This window comes from Dunckerocampus dactyliophorus, chromosome 4 (genome assembly GCF_027744805.1).
Source record: "Dunckerocampus dactyliophorus isolate RoL2022-P2 chromosome 4, RoL_Ddac_1.1, whole genome shotgun sequence".
Lineage (NCBI taxonomy): Eukaryota > Metazoa > Chordata > Actinopteri > Syngnathiformes > Syngnathidae > Dunckerocampus > Dunckerocampus dactyliophorus.
In genome coordinates, this window is record NC_072822.1 from 22,668,371 (window position 1) to 22,687,214 (window position 18,844).

Consider the following 18,844-nt stretch of genomic DNA (forward strand, 5'->3'; position numbering starts at 1 on the left):
TACTGTAACTCCATCAGACCGTATAACTCTTTTATCTTGTAGGTGTGTATTTGTATTTTATATATAGTATGTGTAAATTAACTAATAAATGATCTTTATTTTTGCATTTTTGCAAAAATAGATGATTGCAACATCATCTAAAACCCTTTATGTTCAATGACAGAACTGAATGATGATAAATGTGATAACAATGTGTAGTGGCCAATGGAATAATTATTGGTTTCCATTTATGGTGACTGGTGACTGAGATAAGGGATGAGATGAAATAGAACCTTAGCCTGGTCTGGAACAGGCTAACGCCACAGAATAAATCTCCATGGTAACTTATGTCAGAACATATCCCACTTTCCACTATCCCACTTTTGTGCAACCGGATCAAGGATAAATTGAGCCAGGATAACCAAGATATCCCGGCTTAATCCGTTGTCGTTTTGTGCAAGAGGCCCCTGGTGCGCGCCCTTAGTTGGTGGAGCATTGTGAATGTTATTGCCCCTTGTAGCCAGATTCTTGCCCTGCTCTGCTACAATTATTAAAGAAATACTTTTGCCTGCATTTGGATACTGCTCTCTGCATCTTCGGGGTCGTCGCCACATTGCCAACATGCCAATACATAACGGTATTTTGTCGTTTAATATACATGTTTTACACTACAAAATGTCGTGTAAGTACATGTTTAACATTATTACATGATGGAATTTACAATTTATTAGGTTATGATAATCATGTGGAAATGTACTTTTATAGCGTTATTTACTTACACGTTACTTAGATAGCTGCATAGCCAAGTGTTTTGCACTAAGGGACACGGCAGGGGCGCATGGCTCGTTATTACACTCGAAGCTAATGTGGTGGTGCGCTGGAATGATCCAGACACAAAAAATGCAGAAAATGCATTTTTTTCATAACAGATATGGCATGGCTCCTTTTTGTGAATGGTTCCAATCTGCCCTTCCGGCAGCTCTAAAATGGCATCACTGTAGAGATGAAATGTCTATGTTGCCTCCGTCTTCCCACAATAACCGTCGCCATGCATAACGTGCCAGTTTTCACCTGCCTTTCATACATGCTAAAAAAAAAGACACAAAAATACTGACCGCAAACAGGTTTGAGATTTGATCACATTGCGTATGCACAATGATTTCATTCGCATATCCATCCATCCATCCATTTTCTATACTGCTCCATCCTCATTAGGGTCGCGGGGGCATGCTGGAGCCTATCCCAGCTGAATTCGGGCGACAGGCGGGGTACACCCTGGACTGGTCGCCAGCCAATGGCAGGGCACATATAGACAAACAACCATTCACACTCACATTCATACCTATGGACAATTTAGAGTCGCCAATTAACCTCACCTGCATGTTTTTAGGAATGTGGGAGGAAGCCGGAGTGCCCGGAGAAAACCCACACGCACACGGGGAGAACATGCAAACTCCACACAGAAATGCCCAGGTCTTCCCGATCTCCAAAATGGTTTGTCAGACGCTATCCTAGTTGCACCCAGTTACAAGATCAGCACTGCGCACGCAATCAAGTTTGCACGTGTTTTTATACACATCCAACCTTTAGTAGATCAGGCCCATAGGGTGTAAAACTTTTAAAAACAGAATGCAAAGGGCGAGAAAATAAACATCACAACTTTGAGAAACTCGTGAGAAAAGCAAAGTGGTGTTTTTCAAAAACACCAGAGATAGCTTTTTTTTTTTTTTTTTTTTTTTTTTTTTACACATCCATAACCTTGTAATATCAAGCACCAATCATTTCTAACAATGTATTTCAGTTTTTAAAATAAGTGACTTTTTTGCCAAGTCCAAGTGAGGCATTTCATCATAAAAATGATTTTATTATCCTGTCAGATCAAATCCTTCACTCTTTACAGTATATTACTATCTTTTGATTGTTTCATACATTGTTTCATATATTAACTTCCAAACTTTGTACATGCTTCCGGGACAGACATTCCCTGGTCAGATTAAACAAATGACGAAAAAAGGCACACAATTGCTCCTTTCCAGAGTGAGCAATACTGTTAAACATACAAGGTGAAATCCTGTACCTCCTGATGTGATAATAATCCTTTGAAGCCTATTATTTATCATACAGTATCAGGGTAGCACAATATGGCAGAGGAACATTTCAGAATTCCAAAATAATCATTTCGATGTGGTACGTTACAATTTACAGCTATATTATTTGATTTGCTCAGATGATCTCATCAAAATGAACACACACAATGGAACACACGCAGTCATTTACAAAGAACAAATAGCTTTACAATAGAAATGAAATCATTTTAAGTTTCACTTATGTATAATTGTACACTTATCTCTACATGTCGCTCCAGTAATGTGGGCCTTCTCAAGGGTAACGTCAGGGAAGAGCACATGACTGGATCATGTTCATTTTTTTTTTTTTTTGTCTCAATGTCTGAAAGCTCTGTGGCCTGAGGCACAGCCCAGTCGTGCAGTGGTGTCACACACCTGCTCCACACTCAACTGAACCTTGTGATTCCTCCCCACGAGTTAGTGTCTGGGATGTTTAATCCAGTTTCTTATGATCCACTTCTGACCTGAGCATCTCTGCACCACCAAGCGAAGGCCAAAGTTGGAATCTTTGGACATTTCCACTTCCAAGCATCGACCTGTGTCCCTACTGATAATTGGACCGTTCTGTGTTTAAAAGAAACAAAAACATAGACATGTAAAACACTTGCAGGCATTGTAATATTGCACAAATACAGATGGGGAGTGTAATTCACAAAACCAGTCACCAAGCTTGTTGTTATTATGACTTCAGACAACAGCTCATCAATCACAAATGGAAGATATGGAGAAATGACAAATGAGATAAATGTGAACACAACATGTACAGTGAATCCCCACACATTCAGCATTCGTGACCCACAAATTTGCAACATTTTGGTCAATTTGGTGAAAATAGGCTCTCCCCCACACTACAATGGACTGTTCCATGATGATGGCAGTAATGCGCCTTTATGAGAAGCTAAGTGTGAAGCTACTTAAAATGAAGCAAATTTACCAGAGCGGGTCCGAGAAAAGGAAACAGCGAGAGGATGCCAAAAAATATATTGCCTCAGATATTTTTTGAGGCCTGACAAATACCAGGATAAAATATGGACCCCAATAAAATTTATACCCCCACCTGTTTTGCGCATGCGCTAAAATCAGTGGCACATTTATGCGTTTATATACACATCAGGCTCTAACTATCGTGGGCTGTGAGCGGAGTTCCAGTCTGCTACGGGATGATGCTGAGTTTTGGGCTGCGACACCTCACCTATGTGTGAAGTCCAGTGAGAAGTAACAGCAACAAGCAGGACGTTCTTTCTTTGGCATTTATGCAATGACAAGTATGGACAACAATACGGATGTACTTCAACAAGATAATGAGCATCCACGTCATGTATTGGTACAAATATGAAAAACCTCAATTTGACTTCTCTTCACTGTCTGTGAAACAGAGAGACAGAAACAGGGAGATTTTGTGTTTTCAAGGGGGGGGGTGTCATGTGTGTGTAAGGGGGGTATGAGTGTGTGAAACTGTATTAATGAAATGGTAATTATTTAGACATGCATATTTTGAAGCACTCTACACTTTAGTTGCTTCACAGTCTAAAAAAAATCTCTCTCTGACACACATGAACACCCCCTCTCTCTTTGAACACAAACTCTCCGTTTCTATCTCTCTCTCACACACACATGAACATAAGTCATCTTTGCAAACTACTGATTTCTCCCCTTTTCCATGCCTTCATCCTGACACTTTATGGCTGTTGGCATACATTGTTTAGTAATTACTTTTGTTACATTGCAATTGTTCATCTTCACCCTCAATACATACACACACACACAGACAGTCTCTTCTCGTTCTCTGTGAAACACACACACACATCTGTTGTGATGATATCTGGGTTGTTTTTGTTCAAAAGTAAGTATCTGGCATTTTGACATACACTGGTTTTATATTTGAAACTTTATTCTCTCATTCTGTTCATGCCGTATTAGTTTAGTGTGAGGTTGTATATTGGTAGGGGCCTTTGAGGCTGCCTTTTCTGCTTTTTTGTGTTAAAAGAACATATGAAGAGCGCCACTGGCTATGTTCGCCTCAGGCAGCAAAATTGCGAAGTTTGCCACCAGGTACGCCTACCCCCAGGGGTATGCCACTTGTTATAGGGGTACGTGAATAAAAATGAAAAACAATTAGCACTTAACACTCACAATTGCGAGCGCACCATCATAGCGGAAAGAAGGAAGGAGACACGGCATGAAGTTCTTTCATTGCTCTGTGTGACTTATATGAATAAGTAAGTAAATTTGATGACTATATTGTGTATTGACATTGTTTAATCTTGAAGGTTTAATTTGCATTGGTGTACTAATCCCCGCACTGTGAAAACCTGTCAATGTGCGTGTTAGGATGATTCCCCTGAAAATGAGGCTTTATCGCTGCTTGTATGTATTTTGGACTTTGGATACTGCTTTATCGTGTTTGTTCAACTTTCCCTTTCAATTTGGTATCAAATTAATATGCAGATTTAATCATAGCATTTGCAAGTGGACAAAAGTGAAGCTCAAGTTCAACCCATTCAAAGGGAAGGATCCCAACATCCGGCTGAAATAAAGATGTGGAGGAAGCTTAGTGTATCATTCATCAAGTGTCCATCCTTGTGAGCTGACACAATTGAACTCTGTTCGATCAGGTTGTTATACATGTTTTTACTGGACAACTCTAAGTGAACCAGGCCCAAACATCCCTGTAAATACTGTGTAGTCGCTCCATTTAATCTACCTGTGTGAAGTCCCAAAGCCTCTGGGAAATCCTGGAAACAGCATCACATTTTTTCAAACTGGGAATGCGCCCTCTGCCATCATCAACAAGGCATTTTGTGTCAGGCAGGAAGGTGGTTGACCCCAGTGGTCCAAGCTGAAGAAGCCCATCAGTAGAGTAGCGGGCAAGCTGGAACCAAGAGATAAGAAATGTGTTTCATTGCTATGTTCAAGTACTTTGACACCAATCACATCAAGAAAAAGAAAATGTGACCATCGAGAAACATGAAACAGATACAGCGTGAGATGTAGAAAAGCGTGAGCGGGAAATTAAATATATGATCGGTGGTTTCAAACGTCAGTTCTTATGTTTATTGTCTGTTGATGATCAAAATATACACAATTACATCATAGAGTCAAAACTGAAGAAGAAGGAATCTAAATTAGGGATGCGCCGATCGATTGGCCACCGATCGGTATTTTGGCAAAAACGAATGTCATTGGCATTGGCAGATAAATCCCTTTAAACAAAGGCTCGTACTATTGCAGCCTCTAGCCTGTAGCGATCCCTGCGTGCAGTGTAGTGTCTTGGGCAGCGTCCTCCTCCCACTTTCCTTCACACTCCGCAGGCATGCCAAAAAAAAAATCTAATGTGTCTGCCATGTGGAACTTACCTGCCAACACATGCCATGAAAAATATCTTGCGGGGGTAGCTCATTAAAAAGCTTTCATTTATTACGGCCTTTAAAGACCAAACACTTGACGGAGTATGGTGAGTTTTCGAGGCTCATGGTGCGATCATCAGTGAAACAGCAGCTAACGCGGTCAATGGACAATGCTCGCCCGTATGTGCGTAACCGTCTGAAGGCTAAGCAAATAACACGAAAAATAATTGAATTCATCAAACGAGATGAGCAGCCTTTCTCAGCGGTGGAAGACATCGAGTTTGCCAACTGCTCTCTCACTTGGAGCCCACATATGGGCATCCAGGAATTCTGAGCCTCATGAAAAAAAATTGCGTTGCCCCCTCACCCTTATTAATTAGTTATTTATTTGATTAGGAATTACATATTTTTTGAAATTCTGCTGACTTTCCCCCCTTATACAGCACCCCTGGATAACAGCACTCATCATAAATAAAAATTAAAACATGTAATTAATCCATCTGATCCGAATAGGCTAATTTCACTCATGGATGATCGGTATCGGAATTGGCAGCATAAAGCCCTGACCGGAGCATCCCTAACCTAAATGATTCACTTCATTGACCTTTACAATGCTAATCAATGAAGCTTGGAACCTCATGGCTGTACGATTCAATGACCACCACTGGCTCTCAATGATCTCCAAACATGAAAGGTTTATAGGCTGACTAAGAAGAGTATGCCGCAGCAATGCAATTTGGTGGACATTAAATTCAACATTTCCTGATACTAACTACATAGTTTGCTTTCAGATAAAGCCACAGTAGATAGCTAATTCACTCTGGTGCTATCAAATATCTGCAGAAAAAGGGGTTATCCCCCAAAGATGCTCACGCTGACATGGTTGCTCCATTAGGGAATGATGGTTCAGCTTTAAACTGTCAACTGTCCATAAGTGGGCAGCTGAATACAAGAGGGGTAGAGAGAGTCTATATAGACAAACAATCATTCACACTCACATTCATACCTATGGACAAGTCGCCAATTAACCTAACATGCATGTTTTTGGAATGTGGGAGGAAACCGGAGTACACGGAGAAAACCCACGCAAGCACGGGGAGAACATGCAAACTCCGCACAGAGATGCCCAGTTGGAGTTTTGAACCCAGATCTTCCAGATCTACTGATTGTGTGGCCAACATGCTAACAACTCCCTATTACCATCATTATCATTTATGTTGCAAGGTAGAAGGGCTGACATCTCTCTTTCAAGAAGAATCTCTTAAAATCATGTCTCTATGAAGAGAACAGCACACACAATGCAGACCCTTTTCCACTTCTTACATAAACTCCTTCAGATGGATCTTGTTGAATAGTTGATACCAAGGTTCTGTGACTATAATACAACAGTATGGAGTGTTATTCCTCACTTGGGTGTCACTTTAGATAAGAGCAACGGATGAATACACCTGATGCAACAATCTGCAACACAATCCATTCTCTACAATACTGTATGTTTGTACTACCTTGCATAAAACCGCATGCAGCTCTTTGTGTTGTAGACTCCACCTGTGATAAACACGAGCCCTCCGTGTTTAATCCATTCAAAGAAAGGCCTCAGTGATGGCAAGGATAGAGTTTTAGGGATTGCGTTTATTATTTATAGTAGTGATCCTCTGTGAACAATGATATGCCAATGATATGGAGGTAGACACGAGTACTCTCTTTCTCATCTGTTACAACACAGGGTAGTTACTCGGGATGATCTGGGTACTCGTCTAAAACAAGTATCTGGATCATCCCTTATGGATAATGCATTTTTGCCGAGTACGAGCATGAAACGAGTACAGCTTGTCATTAACCGTAATCGTGATGAAGGAAAATCCTCATTGGGTAACTACTTACGTATTCACTCTTCATGCTCTGTTTGGCCAGTCACACACAGCGACCGCCCCTCCCGAGACAGACTCCATACAGCCAGAGAGAGTACGCAGTGAATTTGACAAGATAAAATTGAAAATGGCTCATGTGGCGTTGGTCACTGCCTCCATTCCGGACAGGTTTGGTTTAGGTTTTCCTCAGCTCAGCTCATATCTGAAGTTACTTGGTAAACTTGTTTCGTTACATACGCGGTGCATTTGACAAGACAGAGCTGTAAACAGCTCGTGTTGCGTCGGTCACTGCCTGTGTTTTTTTGTTTTTCATCTGCTTGCTTATAATTTGGATGGTGATATAAAGTCAGTTAGAAAACTTTGCTCGTAGTACTGAATGCGGCGCTTTTGAGAAAACTACAGTGAACAAGGCTGACAGATTATTTTCCTGTTTACCATCACTGGATGTTTGCACGAATCACCAACTTCACACAAATCATTAAAAAATAATGAATTAATTAACAGATCACTTACACACATACACAGTACACATATAGCTGAATAATAAACGATAAATATAGCAACTTCTGATCAATCCATGTCAATTTCAGGAAGCATAGGGAGAATAAGTGAACGTGGAACCTTCTTGCTGTAAGGCAGAAATGCAAACCTCTCTCAAATCAGTCTCAAACATTGCTGCACCTTTTGATATCTTTAATTTAAAACTACATCACAACTACGCATCATTGTGCAAATGTGTATTTGTTACATGTGGTTTACATCCCGACGAAGCAGCATTGAATTGTATTTTTAAAACTTCATTCCACTTTTGTAAGTATGGTCCACTGGTCTTAACATGCAGAAAGTTATAAAAATGTATTTTTAGTGGTGGGTATTTGGCATATACAGCAACATTTACATTCATATTCGCAGATTTTTGCTCCAAAAAATGTTTATTTTAATTTTGTATTCTCCGAAACTAGGATTTTTTTCCCATGCAAAACATATCTAATTCATCATAAGTCAGTAATAATGTATAATGTGATAATACAGTTAAAATGTAACCACTGTTAGAAAGCCCACTTTTTTTGTTTTCATCAAGCGTTGCGATTTCGCGCTTTGTCAGGCGGCCCTTAAATCACCATAGTTGTTAGCTGAGACGCAAAAGTTTGTTTCACCACGGAAGCATGAGCTTCGAGCACCTTACATTATCATTCATTAGTGGTGAGTCCCTACACATTTTATACTATAAATGCGTTTAATAAATGTACGAGGCATATTTTGGGCTTGAACCAGGCTTCTGTCGCAAATGAAAAATGGTAAAGGGGAGGGTTCTGGAGATGGATTTAATCTAATAATTAAAACAGTCACTTTTATTGCAAATGTTGATCCAAAATAGGAGAATGTCAATGTCAGGCTAGGAGGAGTGCTTTTTTTTATGGGTGTATCAGTTACTCACTGGTGGACGTAATCCCGTGAAAAGCAAGGATATACTGTATTTGGAGAAAGGTGGTTATTAAGAGTTAAGAGTCATTTAGTTGTATTTAATACAATCAAATGTTCTCTCTTGAAGGCCAAACTGAACAACTAGGATAACAGTGTAGTACAAGTTCACTGTCACTCTGGTTTATTGGAATGCCCATTAGTGAAAAATTTGGAATCATCATCACCACTTAGGACACATACTTCTGTGAACCTGTTTTGTCGGTGGTCACCTAAACGTCTTCATTACAAATGGTTTGCTTCTATACGATATCCTGATGGAATGGTACGTTTTTAGTTTTTTGAATTTTGATGCTGTCATAAACACATTAAATATATGATGTAAATTATGACTGGGTTCTTAAATATAATCCAATCTTTACAGCTCAGCCTGACAGACTTTATACCCTAATGCATTGAAAATAGTGCAATAAAATAATGAATGCAGACCAATTAACCTGTGCTTCTGCAGCAATATGCAATGCACCATTGCCTTTCTGGGATCATGAATGGCTGAAACTTGTTTTTTTGAAGGTCAACCAAGTCTGTTTTTTAATTAGCTCATTAATAGTACAACACTGTCGTTCTTGTTGTAAGATGCTGTGTTGGTACATTATAATCTGCACAGTTGCATGTTTCTGGTACCTTTCTCCACCGAGATGTCATGAATATCTTTATGGCACACATTATGACATGGACTCGCAGTGTTAGGTTTTGACCTGCAAATGTCCTGTCTATGTGCAACGTGAACCTCTCTGAACATGTTTCCATCCATTTTCTATACCACTTGTCCTCACTCGGGTCGCAGGTATAGGACTGGTCACCTCTCTGAACATTGAAGAGAAAATGAAGTCAATGGGAGGCCCAAATAAGAACATGTCGTACTAGCTAGGGCTTTTCTCATTAGTGGTTCACACTTCTGACAAAGAAGAGCCATTTCCCAAGATTAACCTTTCAGCTAAGAAAGGCACCAAATGAAAAAAATACTATTCACCAAAAGCGTAATAGAGATTTATTCCTGGCAAGTATATTTGTTTCACATGCGAAAGCCGTAATGCCAGTAAGAAATAAATCACTGTACCCAACAAAATGTAATTTGTCCCACCCTGGTCATCACTGTAATCTAATGATACTAAAACACAGTATTCCTCTCCAATAGTTTATTTCCCCAAGGACTTGGCATCAAGAGTCACATTACCGGACACCTTGCACGCGCATGAGAGAGAGAATATTCCTGTTTTCTGCACAATGCTAGTGCATTTTCACATGATTATACTGCATGTAAAGTACAATAATCATCTGAAATGAATGTGTAATATTGAGTATTTAATTGAATATATCTTACAGGAACAATTAACATATGTTTTGTTTACTTGAAAATATGACAGTATACAGTGATGTGGAAAAGTGTTTACCCACTTTGTGATTTCTTATTTTTTTGCATGTTTGTCACACTTAAATGTTTCAGATCATCAAGCAAATTTAAATATTAGTCAATGACAACACACAAAATGCAGTTTTCAAATGAAACTTTTTACTATTAAGGGAGAAGAAAAATCCAAAGCCTTAATGTTCTTTTTGTTCAGCAGTGGTTTTCATCTTGGAACTCTGCCATGCAGGCCATTTTTGCTCAGTGCCTTTCCTATGGTGGAGTCATGAACACTGACCTTAACTGAGGCAAGTGAGGCTTGAAGTTCTTTGGATGTTGTTGTGGGGTCTTTTGTGACCTCTTGGATGAGTCGTCGCTGCTCTCTTGGTTGGCTGGAAGGTTCACCACTGTTTCATGTTTTCGTCATTTGTGGATAATGGCTCTCACTGTGGTTTGCTGGAGTCCCAAAGCTTTAGTCATGGCTTTATAACCTTTTCCAGACTGATAGACCTCAAGTAATCTAAATTGTTTTGTTTTAACGGGGGGACAATCACAGGATACAGTGCCTGTCACACAGGGCCATGTAGATTTGGATTTTTTTTCTCCCTTAGGTTTCATTTTAAAAAATGCATTTTGTATTCAGTTGTGTTATCACTGACTAATATTTAAATATGTTTAATGACCTGAAACATTTAAGTGTGACAAACATGCAAGAAAAAAAAAAATCAGGAAGGGGGCAAACACTTTTTCACACCACTGTATGTTTATGAATTTTAGAACAATATTCCCCTTTCAATGCAGCATGTCCTGTTGTCTCATTGGAGGGTTTTACACAGATACACTGTCACTGATGTTGCTGGACAAACTCCTAATGGGTCGGTTCATTGGTTTCCTGCATGGTAGCTTCCATTATCATTGTGTAAATCTGTGTGGATGTGACTGTGGTGGGTGAGTGAGATTCACTCTAATGCTCCAGCACTGGACAAAACCAGTATAAACATGCATGCCATTACCATCTATTCAAATTCATTCAACACAATTTAAATACTCAATGCAGAGTGCCATTTGGGGTGTTTGAATCCATTGCAACTCGACTGGAATTAATGTGCTTACTGAATGAAAACAGTCCAGAGACAGAAATGTTTATGTAAATGCTTGTTAAATAAATTATGGACATTTGGATTTACATTAAACATTTTAGCCATATTTGCCTACAAGGAATCTTAAAAAAATGTTAAGGCAAGTTAATAGTAATGGGGAAGCGACATTACACAGTTAAACTGTTAAACCGACATTCATTGAGTTTCAAGTCATGGTGAACACCCCCAGGGGAGCACATCCAGCAGTGACATAAATATGCAAACGCTGCACAAGACATTCAGAACTTTTGGATTAATGGTGATAACGTCTTTAACCAAGAAGAAGAAGTCCAGTTGCCTTGATTCAACTGTTTCAGATCAAGTACAAAAACGTACATTTAGCAGGAATAAACACAGGAGTAACACAATCGTCATCTGACTGTCAACTTCACAACATAATTGACACTGCATTGAAAAGAAACAACAATACTAGGCCATTTACACTGTGCTGGACTTGGGCGCGATTCTCCCCTTTCTCTCCTAACCCCCGCTACGCTCACACTGTGCTTTCATGCTACGACTAGTGATGGCCATATCGGTTCCATGGTATTGATATAACAATACTCACATAAATTATTGATACTAATTAATAAATGAAGAAACACCATGTGTCACTTTCACATTTACAGGGTATCTTACTACATATTACACAACTGCTGGAAATGTGAATTTCTCTTGGAGATAAATAAAGTATCTACAGTATCTATCTACCCATCCATCCATCCATCCATCTATCTATCTATAGGCTTTTGTGACACCTCCTCCCCACTAAAAATGGCAAAAAAGTAATTGGTATTTAATTTGTTTTAATTGATTTGAACAATCTCGTATCCTCCCTCACTTCCAGTTTAGTTTGAGTCAAGTTGTTTCTTTTGTGCAAGGTAGTGGCTGTCGTTAATTTATTGCAAACGGAGCATTCACATTAATTAAATCAAACATCGCAGGTGAGTGAGCATTCTTTGGGTTTGGCTTTGTTTGTGTGTGTGGATACTTTTGATTTTTTTTTTTTACTTTCTATTTGATTTCTATTATGAACCGTGTCCGTTGCCATTAAGAACCAGCAAGAAGCAATCACATTTCAGTCATTCTCTGACTTGGTTTTGTTGCGCTTGTGCATGGAATCGTGCTGTTCCCTGGCCCACCACTTCCAATTGTGCCAAAGGAGGGGCCTTGCTTCGACATGGATCATTGCGCTTACACTTGCCAAAAGTGACACGCTTTAGGTGTGACATGTGCCCAAGCACGGTACAATTGGCCTAGTGAGAGTATGCTCCCAGACGTGGTTCTGACCTGGGAGGACATGCCATGGCATGGATAGAGGATAGCTTTGTCATCATCCTCAGAGCCCTGGTCCAGACAATACCCACTAGCTTTGTTGTTCCTCACCTGAAAGACACAACATAATATGTGAATTCAATTGAAAGATTTAATCACAAATTAATTCAAAACTTTGAAAGAACACATTTTGTTCGCCTGATAGAAATGGAGTGGCTTTTAAATGACAATTACTTATTTTAAGCTTGAACTTGTGTCAATGTGAGGGCTAGAAGTCCGCACAATAGTGATGCACTTTTATATATCCTGTCCACTTGCATTAGTCATTCAACTGAAAAAATATATATACTGTATGTTCAATGATTATACGTACATTCTTCTATGCATGTCTTGTCTACGAAATCCATTGCACCTCTTTTTGTCCCGAAACAGTAACTCATTCTACCTCAAGTCATGATGGAATTTTATTATGCAGTGGCCAGTGTCTGTCTCTGCCTGTTTGCCAGACTTCCAGATGGTGTTGTGCATCGAGCATGAGCTTTTGTTCTGAGTGATTTGAATGCTTATGGCTTAATTTCATGGTTGTGACATATCTATCATGGGTAGTAGTCAGTAATGTTCTCGCCCGTCGGTCCAGTCAGCATGGTCGGGCAAAGTGCTGACAGATGAGACCCAATTTTATTCCAGCAGCTTTGTGACAGCACAGGGCAACAGTTACTTAGATTGTCAACAAATATGAAATACAGGCACTTAGATGGTTATAGTCTGGGAGTGCAATAGCTGAAACTATTGAAAGTGGAAACAAAAGCAGACATAAAGGGTTGAATTGAGTGTTTAATTGTAATGCATTCTGACACTGAATATTTATTTTCATCTGTCCTCATGAATATACGCAAAATAATGTAGGCGTGCTTTAATCCAACTAGCATCCAATAGCATCCATCTACCATGTTTTCTTTCCCCATTCTGCTCAGGAGAGCCAGAATAATCCAGTTGGAATGGAAAACTAATACAATTTGATTAAAATTCATTGTGAGAAATTGCATCTCATCCCACTGGGAGTGCCATATCAACAAGATACAGTGCCTGTACATTAAATGAGATACAATTAATGTACTGTCAGTGTCTTTGGAAAGTAATTTTTAATGAGGGACTGTACCTGTGATGTGATGGTGCCTGCTTAGCTCTACTTATCAGAATGTGTTTGATCACATCTTAGAGACAGAGATGTTAATTATCTCCTCAGAGGTTTGCTGTGGACAAATGTTTGTCAGTAATGAGCACCCCACAAATAGTTTGCACCAGCAAATTTTCTGGTAAGTATGACCAAAATCTAAAAGGCTTTCTTGCATTGCTGTTAGAATGGAGTCCTTCATTACAAGTCATGGCCAAAAGTATTGGTTTTCATGAAGTTTGCTTCTCCAGTGTTATTTTTGTCAAATGTCACTATGATATACTGTACTAAAAAAGCATTTCATGTCAAAGGCTTTTATTGACAGTCAAATTAACTTTAGGTAAAGAGTTAATATTTTCGGTGTTGACCCTTCTTTTTCATTTCACCATGGCATGCTGTCAATTCACTTCTGCCGATGGCATCCCATTCTTGCATAAATTGATGCATTGAGTTTGTCAGAATTTCCAAGTTTTTGTTTGTCCAGCCGCCTCTTGAGGACTGACCACAAGTTCTCAAAGGGATTAAAGTCTGAGGAGTTTCCTGGCCATGGACTCAAAATGCAGATGTTTTGTTCCCTCAGCCTCCAAGTTATCACTTTTGCCTCATGGCAAGGTGCTCCATCATGCTGGAAAAATGGAAAAAGCATTGTTTGTCAACGAACTGTTTTTGGATGGTTTGGAAAAGTTGCTCTCAGAGCAGAAGAATGATTTGAGGATGCTTCACTGTTGGCATGATGCAAGACTGATGGTAGCGCACACCTTTTGTACTCCGGACAAGCTTTTTTACAGATGCCCCAGACAATCGGAAAGGGGATTCAACAGAAAAAATGACCTTATCCCACTCTTCAGGTGTCCAATCTCTGTACCTTTGGCCAATACCAGTCTGTCTCTCTGAAGAGAAGTGTCTTTTTTGCTGCCCGTCTTGACACAAAAGACTCCGCCTCACTGTGCGAGCAAATGCACTCACACTTCCTTCAGCCATTCCTGAGCAAGCACTGGTGGTGCCTCGATCCCGCAGCTGAATCAATTTTCAAAGACTGTCCTGACACTTGATAGACTTTCTTGGGCACCCTGATGCCTTCTTCACAAAATTTGAACCTCTCTCCATGAAGTACTTGATGATCTGATAAATCTTACCAGCAACAATATCCTTGCCTTCGAAGCCCTTTTTGTGCTAAGCAATGATGACTACACCTGTTTCTTTGCAGGTAACCATGGTTAACAGAGGACAAACAGAAATTTCAAGCTCCTGTCAAAGCTTTCAGTCTAACTCAGCCAGCATGACAGAGTCATCTTCAGCCTTTGCCCTTGTCGACATTCTCACCTTTGTTAACCAGAGAATCACTATCATGATGACAGCTGGTCCTTTTGTGGCACGGCTGAAATGCAGTGGAAATGGTGTTTTTGTGATTAAGTTCATTTTCATGACTAAGTGGGGCTGGAGTATATGCAAATTACCATTATAAAAACTGAGGCAGCAGACTTGGAAATTAATGTTTGTGTCATCCCCAAAACCTTTTGGCCATGACTGTAGTAAATCTTTCTCACCTCTCCGTATGTGATGGTGTTGTTGTAGATCCGCATCTCTGGGTAGACATGTTCAAGGTACCAGCGGAAATTTCGACATTGCAGTCTCTTCCTTAAGGCCAAGCGCTCAGAGACATCCCCAAAATCAACCCCTGGGTTCTGTCAACAGATGTGATGAAACAAATGTTTAAACGAGTGAAAACTTTTCTTTTCTCTGGGTGCTGGTAAAGGCAAATACGGGATACAATACACACTTCACTGAGGGAAGGATCAGTGTGCATGTCATGTGGGACCTTCACTGTTCTTTAAGCGGGCCTTACATACCGAAGTATGTGTTACCACATGCACGGGCGCTGCAATTTTTTGGAAATTTGTTGGACATGGCCAGCACGTGGATGAGGTAGGATATCAGCGGCGTTGCAAGTGTGTTGTACTTATGGAGCAAGTGATTTGTGACACCCGCAGGCTTGCCGCTCCCCCTCCGTTGGCAGCTTTTAGACTGTGAGTGCCACGTGCAACGTGTGCGTGCAATGTGTGCTTCATGTAAGGCAGTCGTATGTTTCACTCACTGGGGAGGTACCATGTGTGGGCATCGTACAAGGCTCGTGAAGCCCACTCACTTTGATTACAAGATGGGCATACTGGCTTCCTACGGCACCTACGGCTAACGTGACTAGGCGAATCAGAGTGTAGAGCGGGAAGAACCGCCCACCGTGGCTGGGTAAGGTGCATCATGTCGGATACACTATGTGAGCAGCCGTGTGCGTCCACGGAGGTCAGGAGAACCAGAATGCTGGCCGGTAGAAGCTGCCCGTTGTGGCCGGGCAATGCGCATCAAAGTCGGATACGCTATGTGAGCAGCACGCCATGCATCCACGGAGGTCATGAGAACCAGAGTGTACAGCTGGAGGAGTCGCCCGCTGAGGGAGGAGCCACTGCCGTGGCTGGACAATGTACACAATGTACTTTTAAACTAGAGTCACACACACTCCTCCTCTGCCTTATCCTTACGACCTGGCAGCGTGCAAAGTTTTCCTGAGTGCACGCAGAAAATAATTTGCATCCCAATTTTCTTTCTAAGGGCTTTGCTGTCTGCGGGTTTGAAAATCCATGCAGGCAATGCACGTGCCTCTTGCGATTTTCCCCATTTTTGCACATAGCCAGCAAGTAGGAGGATGTAAGGCCCGCTTTACTTTCACATGTTCAAGTATGACTCCTAACTCGGTTGCTTTTCAATTTGAGTCGGTAAATATGGCACACAGACTGTACATGATTAGTATGGTGGAATCAATTTCAGTTCTTATTGTATTAAGTTATTGATACATTATTTGGCTAAGTCAAACCTCGGTTTTTGTACACCCTACTTTTTGTACGATACGGTCTCCAATGACAATTTTCAATAAAATTGATTTCTTTCCCAAACAAAGCAATCCCACACGTCAGTGACTCAACCCACCCTGGCGCAAAAGAAAGTTGCGAAACCGAGGTGTCACTCTAATTTCCATTCCAATGTGTGTAAACACACTCTATGCATAGTAACTGTTCTTGCAGAGTACATGCACATGGGCCACTTTCCGAAACAGCCACAGAAATACTTTCAACATCTGACAATGAGCGTTCTTTTTTTTTTTTGGATAACCATGCAGCAACGATAACAAATGCGCTCAATTTAAACAAGACGTTGTTGGAAGTTGGATTTGAGACGATCCGCAGGGGTGATTCATCAAGCCCTACCACGCCACTGCTATTGTGCTCTCAGCGGGTAACTTTGTTGATAACAGGAATAGAAAATTGAGTGTATGAATGTTTTGCGAGGAGGGAGTGAGGGAAGATGGGATAATCATAGCATTAAGTCTTTGTAGTGTAAACACAATAAGTGCAGTCGAGGGCAGTGGGTTCAGGCCCAATTGCCCAATTGCACAAGAGAAGGGAAGTAGGGCCATTACATATTGTACGTTCGTTCTCTGTCTTTCCACCATTGAATATTAGTTTCTTGTGAACAGCAGTGTTGTTTTGGCCAGCGCTCAGAGGTCTTTGCTTCAGTGACAAGCATTCCATTGTATGTAGCTGAATGGCAGCAATTAGGTTTAAGTATGAACCTCCTTAGTAAGGATAGTGGCAGTTTGTTTTTCGGAGTCAATCTCAAAAGACCAATGAAAGCAATTAGGCTAACAGATGTGTATGAAAATGACACTGATTAGACACAAGGCTCTTGTCATTTGTCTATTTGGAGACACACTCTTACATAGCCTTTACATGCCATTGGTGTGAAGTTCAAGTTGAATGAATATGAGTTTTTAATTTATTTATTTTTTGATCAATAATAATTTCTGATCTCCACGTCTGAATGTGGAATTAAGAAAAGGAAACAAGGTGCTTTGGAGAGAGGCCTACCACAGTTCCTACCACAAAAGCAATGCTTACGTTCATGGGAATGTTCCAGGCCATATACACGTGAGATTTGTATTCATCCATCCACACCTCTGCCGCTCGCAGGGCATTGCGCTTGGCATAGTAATCAATGTCATTGTTGTAGGGCTTTTTGGTGCGCTCGATGTGGGCCACTCTGGCACACGGAAGAACTTCCATACTGCCGCCACACTGCCACACCTAGAAAGGAGCAAGAAATAGACTTGTTAAAAATATAATTATTTGACAGCGCTGTAATTGTTTTTATGCAGGGGTTTTCAAATGGTCCCAATCTGGGACCCACTTTTATTTAAGTCATACATGGCAAATTGGTATGTACTAGCGAAAATGATATCCTTGCTGAGTGATGTGTGTGTGTGTGTGTGTGTGTGTGTGTGTGTGTCAAGAAGCGTGACTGGATTGAAAGTAAAACTTCTTCAGTCCTGTCCTCCAAGCTTCCATTGTCATTTGGGATGAACGTTATTTCTTCCTGTACATTATTGTACATAGGTAAGCAGGTATTATGCCGTTTAAACAAGGTGACAATAGGGGCAATAGGACCTTTTCTGTCGCAGGTCAGAGAGTTTGGAATAGCCTGCCCCTGAACATTTGATCTGCACAAACACTGGAGCATTTTAAATCTTTATTGAAATCTTATTTTTAATGGAGTGGCTTTTAACACAGGTTAAGGTGGACAATGTTTTGACTGTTTCTACTGTTTTGTGTCATTATTTATGTATTGTTTTTACTGTGTTTATAGTTTATAGTCATTTCAACGGATGTGAGAACTAAAAGCTTTTGACCAATACGGCCAAGGGTATCGCCTTCTTTAAACTAGAAGCACTAGCAAACATTTACAGTTAGAATTATCATAATTTACATTTCTGTAATGCTCAAGGCTGTATGGGAGTTTGCATTTAACTGTATGCTAAAAAGGGACTTGGGGACCTTTGAGATAATCTCCTTCAGCGCTATGAAAAATCCTTAACCAGGCAGAAGTTTGCCAGGGCTGACACCTTCATTGACTGACTGACCCCTTTTCTTCACTGTTCGCGATCCATGGCGACCTTGGCTCAAAACAATCTATGAAGGCTTTCCGATCATTTTTACCAGTTTTGCTCCAACCGATGGCAAATGCCTTCATACTTTAAAAAGCTTCACAGTCGAC

At 40.5% G+C, this 18,844-nt stretch overlaps 1 protein-coding gene across 1 annotated transcript in view; it reads right to left on the reverse strand.

Annotated features, from left to right (window-relative positions):
• Positions 1-1,822: 1,822 nt before the first annotated feature.
• The window catches only part of galnt9 (polypeptide N-acetylgalactosaminyltransferase 9), a 118,292-nt gene continuing 101,270 nt past the window's right edge, over positions 1,823-18,844 (reverse strand). The window contains exons 7-11 of the mRNA XM_054773168.1: positions 17,692-17,877; positions 15,289-15,426; positions 12,583-12,678; positions 4,810-4,977; positions 1,823-2,669 (exon numbers count right to left, since the gene is read on the reverse strand). Of these exons, the coding sequence (XP_054629143.1) occupies positions 2,523-2,669; positions 4,810-4,977; positions 12,583-12,678; positions 15,289-15,426; positions 17,692-17,877 (735 nt within the window). The 3' untranslated portion in view covers positions 1,823-2,522. The remainder of the gene's footprint in view (positions 2,670-4,809; positions 4,978-12,582; positions 12,679-15,288; positions 15,427-17,691; positions 17,878-18,844) is intronic.